This window comes from Macrotis lagotis, chromosome 7 (genome assembly GCF_037893015.1).
Source record: "Macrotis lagotis isolate mMagLag1 chromosome 7, bilby.v1.9.chrom.fasta, whole genome shotgun sequence".
Classification (NCBI taxonomy): domain Eukaryota; kingdom Metazoa; phylum Chordata; class Mammalia; order Peramelemorphia; family Peramelidae; genus Macrotis; species Macrotis lagotis.
In genome coordinates this window covers 196,339,151-196,351,891 of record NC_133664.1, presented here as the reverse complement: position 1 = coordinate 196,351,891, position 12,741 = coordinate 196,339,151, and the positions used below count along the sequence as shown (strand labels likewise).

Sequence of the window (12,741 nt, the reverse complement as noted above, 5' to 3'; positions counted from 1 at the left end):
GAGTTTATATAGGATTGGAACCAATTGTTCCTTAAATGTTTGGTAGAATTTACTTGTGAATCCATCAGGCCCTGGAGATTTTTTTTTTAGGGAGTTCAATAATGGCTTGTTGAATTTCTTTTTCTGAGATAGGGTTGTTTAGGTATTTAATCTCTTCTTCCTTTAACCTGGGCAACTTATATTTTTGTAAATATTCATCCATTTCACTTAGACTATCAAATTTATTGGCATAGAATTGGGCAAAAGAATTTCAAATTATTACTTTAATTTCCTCCTCATTGGTGGTGAATTCACCTTTTTCATTTATGATACTAGCAATTTGGTTTTCTTCTTTCTTTTTTTTTTAATCAAATTGACCAGAGGTTTATCAATTTTATTGGTTTTTTCATAATACCAAGTTTTGGTTTTAGTTATTAATTCAATAGTTTTTTGCTTTCAATATTATTGATTTCTTCTTTAATTTTTAGAATTTCTAATTTGGTATTTAATTGGGGATTTTTGATTTGTTCTTTCTCCAATTTTTTTAGTTGTATGTTTAGTTCATTGATTTCATCTTTCTCCAATTTATTCATGTAAGCATTTAGAGCTATAATATATCCCCTGAGAGTCACTTTGACTAGGTTTAGGCATGTTGTTTCATTATTATCATTATCTAGGATAAAATGGTTAATTCTTTCTATAATTTGTTTTTTGGTCCACTCATTTTTTAGAATGAGGTTATTCAGTTTCCAATTGGTTCTGGGTCTATATCTCCTTGGCCCAGTATTGCATATGACTTTTATTGCATTGTGATCTGAGAAAGATGTATTCACTATTTCTGCCTTTCTTCAGTTGATCATTAGGTTTTTATGTCCTAGTACATGGTCAATTTTTGTATAAATTCCATGTACTGCAGAGAAAAAGGTATATTCCTTTCTATCCCCATTCAGTTTCCTCCATAAGTTGACCATATCTAATTTTTCTAACAATCAATTTACCTCCTTAACTTCTTTCTTGTTTATTTTATGACTCGATTTATCTAGATCGGATAGCAGGAGGTTGAGGTCTCCCACTAGTAGAGTTTTGCTGTCTATGTCTTCCTGTAGTTCTTTCAGCTTCTCCTCTAAGAATTTGGGTGCTATCCCACTGGTTGCATATATATTCAATATTGAAATGACTTTATTGTCTATGGTACCTTTTAGGAGGATAAATTTTCCTTCCTTATCTCTTTTAACGCTATCTATTTTTGCTGCTGCTTTGTCTGAGATAAGGATTGCTACCCCTGCTTATTTTACTTCAGCTGAAGCAAAATATATTTTGCTCCAGCCTTTTACCTTTACTCTATATGTGTCTCTCTGCTTCAAATGAGTTTCTTGTAAGCAGCATATTGTAGGATTCAGGTTTTTAATCCACTCTGCTATTTGCTTACATTTTAAGGGAGAGTTCATCCCATTCACATTCAAGGTTATGATTACTAATTCTTTATTGCCCTCCGTGCTATCTTCCCTCTGTTTGTATTCCCCCCCCTTTTATCCATATTCCCCAGTATTTTGTTTCTGAATACCACCCCCTTCAGTGTGTTTTCCCTCCTATATCACACCCTCCCCTTTCTGGGTCAAGTGTTTTAAAGTCACTTCCATTTCTAAATTTCTTTGATTCTATGATCTACAATATATATCATATTCAATTCTGTAAAGAAAAAAGCCTGTTCTACCTAGAAAAAGCCAAATAGATGGTGAAAGTTCTAAAAGTAGGCTGTTTAAGAAAATTGATCAGTAGAAGAGACTTGATGGAGGAAAGGAAGCAAGTTTGTCTCAGTGATCATTAGCTAAGCATTTACTATGTAGCTAACTATCTTCAGTTATTTGAAGAGTTATCATTTGGAAGATGAACCTGACTTAATGGAAGACTTAGTGGTCAACCTTGTGAGGTAGAAAATTCCCCATCATTGATAATATTCAGAGAGGTAGAAAGACTATTTGCCATGAATGCTAAAGGCAATGTAAAGGGAATTCCTTCAAAGAGTGGGAAGTTGTACTCAACAATTTAAACGACCCTTTCAAACCCTGTGATGCTATAGGCAAAAATCATAATAACAAATTTGAGGGAATAGAAGAGTCTACAATTTGCTAAAATATAAAGTGTCTTAATATGCAAATAAATTTTCAAATTTAAAAGTTTTTAAAATTCAATTTAATTTCAAATTGTCTCTGTTTCCAACCAATTAGAAGGCAAGAAAAATAAAACCCACTGCAAATGTGTATAGATATGCAAAATAAATTTCCAGATTAGTCATGATTCATTGGGAAAAAAAATAAAGAAACAGAAGAAAATATGCTTCAGTCTGTACTGCGATTTCATTAGCTCTCTAACTGCATATTAAATTATGTCTTTTGAAATTGTGGTTGATCATTATATTGATCAGTAACTAAGATTAATCATATGTAACTAATTTGTTTTCTTCTGATTATTTCGTTTTACATCTTTTCATATGAGTCTTCTCAGATTTTTCTAAAAGCACGTCTGTCATCATTTCTTACAGCATAATAATATTCCAACATATTCATATGCTTTAAAATTTTAGCCATTCTCCAACTGATAGGCATCCCCCTAGTTTCCATTTGCTATAAATATTTCTTGTGCATTGGTCCTTTTCCTCTTTTTGAGATCATATACACCTAGTAGTAATATATCTACAGTTTAATAAGAATTTGGGGGCACAATTCCAAAATGCTTTCCAGGATGGTTAGACTGGTTGTCAGCTCCATCAACAATATGCATTAATATACTATTTTTTCATAACCACTCCTTCAGTTTTTGTTCTTAGCCAATATGAAAATTTTTCTAATTATTTTTCCAATTATTATTCAAATCATTTTAATATGACCATTAGTATCTCTGATTTATTCCTCTGAAGAAATCAGAAATGATCCTTTGATCATTTATCAACTGAGGGATTGTATTCAGGTAAATTTATCTCAGTTTCCTTGCTACAAAGGTTTTTCCCATTTTCTTGGTAATCTTCTAATTTATATAAGTCTGAGAAGTTTTAAGATGTTTTAATTTCTACTAATATTTAAAATTACTTCATATTTTTACCTTAATGCCTCAGGACGCCTCTTCTGCTTTCCTCCTTTACTGTCACTAATTGCACTTTCAATATCTTCACCAATTAGATTTGCCTAAAATAATAAAAGTAGAAGTTACATAGAAGATTTTTAACTGTTGCTGTTAATGATCTTAACTAGTTGTTTTAAAGTTTAGAATTAGTTAAAATTGATATAGTGAATAGAGTGTTGGACCAGGTCAAAAGTCCAGAGTTCAAATCCTGAATCAGGTGCCTTCCACAAACATAGAAGTCTACCATATCACAACTACTCACTTTAGACATTTGAATAAGTTTGTGATCTTTCTTCCACATGGTGAGTTTTCTAAATATACATTTTTGTTGTTTTATAATTTTTTGTTCTTGAGGTAAATTGCAATTAAAAATTGTCTCTCTCACTTTAATGACAACTTGTTTTGGGGTCAGTTTCCATTATCAAGATCCCAACCAAAGGATAGAATGTCTTCTTTACAATATTTTTTTGAAGTAACTACATTTAAAAATAAATTGCAGTGAAATCTTGGAATCATAGAATATCATACATAGTTGTATTATAATTCATCTTGTCCATTCCCCTACATAAAAGCATGATACTCAGGCAGAAATAGCCACCATAATAATTAATAATTATAGTAGCAGCAGCAATAATAATAATAGAAATAGCTCAATATCATATATGATATAATTATATAATTCTTCAAGTTTGCAAAGTATTTTACAAATATTATATGATTTTAGCCTTACTTCGGGAATACTTAAAAAGAGTAGGAGGTTGGACTTATTGATTTTAAAGATTCCTTCAATCTCTAAGTTTCCATGATCCTATAAAGAAAAACCACCTCAACCATTTTGGGGACATAAAAGTGTCTGTAATTTCTCAGTTTGGAGAGATAGGTTATTTGCCCAAGGCCACAGTGAATGAGTATTTGAGGATGAATTTGAACTCAGGTCTTCTTAATTCTAGGTCTAAAATTCTAACCACTGCTATCTCTACTAGAATTATCTAGGAAGCCTTGATAATCTGATAGATTTCTATAGATATAACAGAAACTGCAACAGTGCTACTGGAGTGTTCCTTTGTGTTTTAGCCTGCAAAAGAGGCTCCAATTAAATCCTAAAATGATAATGTAAGTTTTGATATTGGATAAATGTTAAAACTCCCTTTATGACATGATTCCTTAGAATTGGGGAAGGAGAGCAATTAAGAACTTACTGAAGAAGAACTTACTAATATTCAGGATTTTTAAAGAATTCCATGTGAGGTCTAATACAATTCATTTCTTCCTATTATGGTCTCTGGAGCCTTTAAGATCAATAATGACAAGGGTTGTTAGCATACCTATTAAACTAACAATTTTAGTAACTGATGCAAGGACCATAAAATGTACTTGGGAGAAGCAATGTGACCAACTGAGTGAAGAGAGATTTTATATTATAAGGTCCTGTTGACAGGACATAGAAATCAAGGGAGGTAACAGATAGAGACCAGATGTGGATTTGAGGAATGGAGGTATTACCTTTATAATCTAGTTGCTATGGTTAACTAGGTGCTAAGCTCATTTCTTTCTCCCGGCTAATGCAATTCAAATTGTATCAGGGATTACTAAATTCTGTTATTTGACTGTGGCAAAACAATGTGCAGTGAATAAGCCATTTTGACTATTACCAGCATCATATCCTTTCTCATCAGTCCTAAAATTTGTCAGTCCTTTATTATCCATTGTTTCAGCTTTCATAAATATCTGATTTTATCTGTGGTGCCATTTCATCTCCTGTGAAGTAGTATATAGTTCAATATAATCACTTGTGTATTGCTTTAACATATTTAATTATTACAGAGCTGAAATGGGTACCAGTCTCTAAAAGTACTTGCTACATACCAAAGAGCAACCATTTAGTTGAATGTCATAGAACTCTTAAAATTGACTTCGTCATAAATCATCTATGATTTCTTTCATTTGAATGTCTAAAGAAAATTATACTCATATGGTCAGATCGAATCTGTAAGAATTTCAGTAGGAGAAAATGCAACTGAATTTATAGAAGAATGGGTAATAAAATTAGTATTTTGGTCAATAAGCAATCTGTACAAAATGGCACAATGAAGCTATCTGAAAGAACATAATTTAGGGAACTCAGCTGATAAGATAAAGATGCTCAAGATGAAAGACACCTAATTTTCTAAGAGGCATTAAGAAATTTTATTGTCATTTAGAAATTATAGTATATATATATGTATATATATACATGTATATATATACACACATATATATATATACATATATATATATATATATATATATATATATATATATATATACACACACACAACACACACACACACACATATCCTTCTGATGATAGTCTATCTGAGCAGGTAAGTATGTTCATTTATAACTCGAAGATTACAAATTCTAAGCAATTTAGTCATATCACGTAATTAACCATTCAGCTCTTCAATGATATCCTGGGAAATGTTCCAAGTGTCTCATTTCAATAGACTATGCTATTTGAGTAGTGCTTAACAGAATTGACCTTCATGACTATTTTATAAAGTAGGACTGAAAGAAAGAACCTATTTATTACAAATTTAAGATATTTGGAAAAACATTTAATATCTTTTCATCTAATATATTCCAATGAATCTTTATCTCACCATTTATTTTTCCTTCTCAAATGTAGTTTGTTTTTTAAACTATAACAAATCTATTTTCCCATACTCCCATATTCATATGCTGACATTTCTCTTCACAAACTTACTGGGGATGTTTATTTTCTTAGAAAGTTTAAAGATATGAAAGTCTAGTTTGTATTAACAATATAATCAGAAAGAAAAGATTTTTTTTACCTCCAAAAGAATCAGCAGAAAAAACTTTAATTCTACTCTCTTAAAGTAAACCCATCAGTTCTACAATTTTTTTACCTTAACCTCATCACACTGGAAAAGATGAAGATCTGGTTTACTCTGAGCTGGTTCTTTACATATTAAAGCAAGAACTGAATCGTAGTTGCATGCATTCATCATGGCTTGGCAGTGTTGAATTGTATTTAAAGGGAAATTCTCCAGTTCATTCTAGAAATTAAACGAAAACAAAATTAGTTTGTTACTATGCATATATTTCTATAATCAAGGAATTAGTAATTAAGAACCTAAGTACCATTCACTGTTCTAAACGCAAGTGACATAGATACAAAAGTAACATGTTTCTTGCCTTCAAGAAAACAAAAGGAAATATATCTAGAGTTTGAAAGCAATGCTATCAATCTCTCAGTACAATCACCTCATTTTGCAGACTATCTGGCAGAGGTCCTGAGAATTTAAGTGATTAACCCAAGATCACACAGATAGCAAATAGCAAAGCTAGAATTCAAACCCAACTCTATGATTCCAAGTCTAACGGTCTTTCCACTCTTTCCATCCACAATGGATTTCTAAGTGAGTACTTCTCTAGGACATATCTACTCTAGAAATACAGAACTTCATTGTTGTTGTCCAGGCCTTTCAGTTGTCTCCAATTCTTCATGATCCTATTTGGTCTTTTCTGAGCAAAGATGCTGGAGTGATTTTCCATTTCCTCCTCCACCTTATTTTATAGATGAGGAAACTGAGTCAAATAGGGTTAGGTGACTTGATCAAGGTCACAGTTAATTAGTGTCTGGATCCTGATTTGAACTAAGGAAAATAAGTCTTCCTGACTTCACATTCAAAACTCTATCCACCACCACCTGACTGCCCCCAAACAACTTCATTTATCATTTTAAATTGTATAAACCACTTTTACTATGGACTCCAACCAATAACTTAAAAATTGAGTGGTACTCTGGAAACCATAAAAGAAAGAAAAGAGTTGGAAGGTTGCATGGAAATAAAGAGACAGGTAAAGGAATATACAAGGAAAGCAATAGATTACAGTTTTACTTTAGAGTATAATGAACTTGGAAATTTCTATTTCTATTTCCTGAGGATAATACAGAGAAAGGCCAATTATTATAGAATATTTCTGGGAGATGTGCTTTCTCATTGTCTGCATAACATTCTCTCTCTTTCCTTTTCCTCTTTTTTCCTCTCTCTCCCACCATCCTCCTTTCTTTCTGTTTCTGCCTATCTCAATTTTTGCCTGTATGACATAAACTAACTAACTCTCTCTCTCTCTCTCTCTCTCTCTCTCTCTCTCTCTCTCTCTCTCTCTCTCTCTCTGTGTGTGTGTGTGTGTGTGTGTGTCTGTGTGTGTCTGTGTGTGTGTATCTGTATCTCCATATATCATCTTTTAAATTATCATATACCAAATGGGACATCTTGTTCTCAGAATACTCAATTATTTGTACTATTTTGAGTTTAAAGATGGAACTATGCCAGTTTAGGAAAGAATTATAAATACATACTCCCACAATGTTAGCTTGCTCAATGAAATCAAATAATACAGTCATTAAGACAAATCTATACTTTGCAAGAAATACAGTGAGAATGAATTCCTCTTCAAAAGACAAAGTTAAAAAAAACCAAAATTATAGGAGCTCTTGAAAACATTCATAAGTGGGAAGTACACAAAAACTTTAAAAAACTGAGCAAATAAGCCAGTTATTTCATAAAGTTTTTCATCATTCTGCTATTAAGTAGAATTTTTCATTTACCAAGAAATGACTGAGATGCTTTATCCTATGTATACAAGCACCAAGAACAGATATATGTAATTAAGCTACATGAGAACTTTTTTTTTAACTTTTTAACAAAAACTCATTTTCATTTGAAGATTTAATAATAAAAAAATACTGACAATTAAAACACCATAGTCATTTGGGACAGTTCATAAAATTAATTCAGCTCATAGATTTTTCTGATTCGTTCACTGGGACATCATTTTGCCAATGCAAAAATTAAAAAGTATACCAGTAAGAATACTCTTTTGTTAAAGAAAAAGAAAAGGAAAAATAGTACCATTGAACAATTTCAAAAATAAACATAATCCAGCGGAAAGAATTTCAAAAGGGGCACAGACTTTCAGGATTAGTGATAAAACTACTATGTAAATTGGAATTCAATTTTAAAAATACCCAAGATTTACATAGTGGAACCAAACCTCTTTGTATAGAATGAAGTTGTTTAATATATCATGCCTTTTTATGTTTTTTCTTCCTAAATTACACTATTTACATTTATTGATATTTTAAAAGTCCATAATAAAACATTTTTAAAACAAAAAATTCTAATATTAGGGTATAACTATTTTAGTATAAAAAATTTCTTCATTTCTTATTTCAAAGAGCAGAAAACAAAAGTTTTGCCTCTATGTTTGCCTCTATGTCAATTAACATTTAAATAAACCTCCAAAATACCAGACACTGTATTAAATGCTAGAAATAAAAGAGAAAAAGCAAAAGACAGTCCCTGTGCTCAAAGAACTCATGAACTAATGAACTATTATCAAGCTCTATGAAGGGCAAATAGTCATCAAAAAAAGAATGAAAGTACTAGAAGTAAGAAGGACTGAGAAAATCTTCTGGTAGAAGGTGGGGTGTTAAGCAAAATTTGAAACAAGCTAGAGAAGAGGCAGAGATGAGAAGGGAAGGCATTCCATGCAATAAGGGACAAAAAAGAATTTACTCTCAGCAAAAATTTATTTTAAAAACAAAGTGGGGGTGGCTAGGTGGCACAGTGGATAGAGCAACAGCCCTGGAGTCAGGAGTACTTGGGTTCAAATCTGGTCTCAAACACTTAATAATTACCTAGCTGTGTGGCTTTGGGCAAGCCACTTAACTCCATTTGCCTTGCAAAAACATAAAAAAAACCAAAGAGGACATTTTAAACAATTTCATTTGTCTAAAAACATTCCAATTTTAATAGTTATCTTCTATTGTTTGAATTATTAAATCTTCCATTTATTGAATTATCTTTCATTCCATAACAAATTTGACTAGACTGAATTTCCAGAGAATTAAAATAATGACAAGGTTATAAGTTGCAAAACTTACCTTTGTCTCCAAATCAATCAGACTCACAGCTCTGTCATCAACTTGAAGAATCATATCCTGAGTCCATACTTTGCCCTTGGCATCAAGCAATTTCAACTTTCTTATTCCATCTTCTACTGTTATCATGGCCTCTTTTCGATCCAGAACAAAAGTAGTGAGGTGCTGATGATTGTATTATAAATTAAAAAGATATCAAAGACAATATAGCACATTGTCACTTTCTAAAACAAAGTGCTCAGTTATCTCTAGTAGAGAAATATATAAAAATAACATTATTGTTCTGGTTCTAATATTTTAATTATTACTACTCTAGAATCTTTTATAATGCTATTTATCACAGGGCAAACAATAGTATCTATTTCTTGGGGTAACTATACTACATTAGTTTTTTGATTAAGGAGAAATGATTTGCCCCCTTATATTTCTGAACTATGCAATAACATACCACACCATAACAAGGATTTACTATATAAACATCACATTTGTATAAAACGTCAGTTCCAATTTCCTTTTTTTTAAAGAATCAATATTTTATTTGCTTCCAAACATAACTTTTTTGGATGTTTAGACTTACAATTTTATTGGCTTGGGCAACTAGCAATTATGGAATCTTAAAAATGCAGATCAGCAACTTTTCTTAACTTATAGTTTTCAAGAAGTGTCATGGAGCAAGAGGAAAGTCATTTGTCCTTATTCACAAGGTCATTAAGTATTAAGATCAGTATTTGAACCCATATCTTTTTCTATTATGTCACAGCTGCCTCTCTACAATTATTTCAATATTGTCACTACAGTTCAATTCAATTCAGTGACAATAAAAGTTCCAATTGAAAGCTTCATCATCATGAATCGCTATCATCTGGGATATTTCAAGAAGGGAACTAACAGTTCCAGTCAGTGTCTGTGATAAAAACACAATTCCAGTTTTTGAATAATCAATAGAATTTACATGATGTGAAATGAAATTCTTCCAGCATTTAAGTTGAGTGTGAACTTAAATATGGCAATATTTGAGGTTATACGAAAAAAAAATTGAATGTCACATCTCCTTTTCAAGTATTTTCTACTATAAGCAAAAGAAATCTAAATAGGATTTAATTAATACCCCTTTCAAAAAAAGGTTTGAAAGCTTTATCATCAAATTGCAAAGTAAAAACATTTGACTAAACAGAGCAAACAGAAACACTTTAGGGGTACATCTTAAAATAAAAGAACTACAACTGAAGAAAGTGCTATTAGTTCAATTTCAAAAATATTCTGTAATACAAAAATATAAAAAAGATTATAACATTTGATATACAAAATGAAGCTGATGATGATAATGGATTTGTGATTTGTATTCATTCTTCACTGAAATACATTGGACTAACCAGCTATTTTCATATGTCAAGAAAAATGATGATATATGCAGTGAAGGAAGAAAAGCATCTTACTTCAACATGATATTGAGTTGTATCTGACATGCTGCTGATGCTATCTCTGGCATAATTCTTTCGTTGTTCTGAAAGAAATGAAAAAGACATTATTTATTCACTCTCAAACTATGGTTCATATCACAAGATCATCTCTAAAACAAGTCTGCTTCACATATAAATACAATAGATGACAAGTCACCATTGTATTTATGTAGCTGAAGACACGTGTTTATTACATAAAATCCTGGATTTACAAAAAGAGCAATTAAGTGTACCACATGAGACTAAGAAACCCATCACAACTGTTCAAAATCCAACAGGTTAATGATATTTTAAAGGATATCAAAAATAATTTAATATAGAGTTACAATTTTGTAAAAGCTTAGGAACTGGTTTGAGATTTCTTCTATCTTTATGTTAAAATCATCAGTGAGTTGAGAGGACTGAAAAAAGATGTCATATAAACTATGTTACATGAATTAAGCAAAATTATCACTTTTTTAAAAAAATTGACAACAAATATCACTCCCTAAGATCTAAATATGGGTTGTATTAGAAGTTTAAAATGTGATTAAATTGCTGTATCTCATTAATATTCAACATACATGCAGACTATTCAAAAGTAAGCCATTTAAGGATAGTGAAAATAAGTTCAGTGAAGAAACTCCAGAAAAAAAAGAGAAGTGGAAAATAATTGTTCTAAGCTACTTATAAAGCCAATAGGTATCTCTTGTTCTCTTATGTAATGCTGCAAAATCAAAAATGTCATTAAATAAATATAAAAATATTACAGGAATATTTCTTACTAGTTACTTATTAAGAACATAAGATCTAATGACTGGCAAATAAATTCAATGGCCTTATTTCTCATGCTTAAATTGATTAATTCATCATATTCTTCCTAAATTGTTAAAACACTTTTTCTAAATATGAACTAGAATATGATTTTAAGTAAGAACACAGGAATAATATGATATAATTTTTCCTTAATAATAATGATGATGAGATAGGTGATGATAATGATGATGATTGCTAACATTTATATATAGCATCCACTTTATATATCATATTAAGTGCTTTACAAATATAATTTCATTTGATCCTCACAACAACTCTTATTTTAATGGATGAGGAAACTAAGGCAAAGAGAGGTTAAGTGACTTGCCCAGGGTCACAATAGCTAAGTAAGTATCTGAAGCTGCATTTGAACTCAGGTCCTTCCTGATTCCAGGTCCCAGTGTTTTCCCAAGATAAGAGGTGCTAAGCATAAATGCTAGCTATGATAATTATCAAAAGAAGTAGTAAAAGAAGTTGAAAAGTTGCATTGAAAAAAATAAAAGTAAACAAGTTTAAAATGACAAAAGTGGTGTATATATATATATATATATATTCAGAATAGTAATATTTAGAATGAAAAATTAATCTAAGATGTTATTTCATTTATCAAAAGCAGATGAAAGGATCATAGGTTTAGAACTGTTAGGCAACTCAGAAGGTCAATTCTCTCTTTTCACAGATGAGAAATTGAGGTCTAGGGCAATGAAAGGCCACATTTGCCCAAGGCCACAGTTATGAGAGTGGGAAGGACAGAATCCAAATTGAGATCTTTTAACTCCAACTTCAGCTCCAAATAATTATTAGCAATTGAATTAAACTTCATAATTGTTTTTTCCAAAACATAAAAGAATTTCCTGCAGTCTTTGAAAATGTACATTGAGGTGCTTATTATTTAAAATCCAAATTCTGAGGTTCTGTACACATATATATTAATGATTGCCTTGAAAATGAATTGTTTATTCTATTTTTGCTTTTGCAGCATATCAAATGCTTGTTAAGATCAGACACAGCACAAGTTCAGTGTTTGCTACCTTTCTTTTTTTGTTTGGATGATGATCTGAAGAAGTATAATCCATCTTGCCCTGATGAAACAAGGTAATTAAAAAGAAATTCCTGTTCAACTTCTAAAATTTATAATTTTCATTCCAAAATGTCACATACATTGTAGGTCCCACACACTGAGTAAAGGATAACAGATTTGTACTGATTTTAATTTCCATTCCATTATGAGATATTACTCACTAAAATTGCATTATAAGGGAGAAATATTATAATTTCTGTTTGAAATACTGTCTTAATATCCAGGAACTCTTCTAATGAATGGTCTTCTGACAACTATCTCAGGATTAATTGGGCAGCTATCCCGAGACTATTACACTAATGATATATAAGCCCATTTCAGTGGGTACCTTCAGCAAAGTCTCCCCAGAATAT

At 31.1% G+C, this 12,741-nt stretch overlaps 1 protein-coding gene across 8 annotated transcripts in view; it reads right to left on the bottom strand.

Moving 5' to 3' along the window:
• EPS8 (EGFR pathway substrate 8, signaling adaptor) overlaps positions 1–12,741 on the bottom strand; it is a 242,441-nt gene that overhangs the window by 71,627 nt on the left and 158,073 nt on the right. For all 8 annotated transcript variants that reach the window (XM_074194367.1, XM_074194360.1, XM_074194361.1 and 5 more), the window contains 4 exons: positions 10,489–10,556; positions 9,056–9,217; positions 6,009–6,158; positions 3,079–3,161 (listed from right to left, as the gene is read on the bottom strand). In XM_074194367.1, the coding sequence (XP_074050468.1) occupies positions 3,079–3,161; positions 6,009–6,158; positions 9,056–9,217; positions 10,489–10,556 (463 nt within the window). The remainder of the gene's footprint in view (positions 1–3,078; positions 3,162–6,008; positions 6,159–9,055; positions 9,218–10,488; positions 10,557–12,741) is intronic.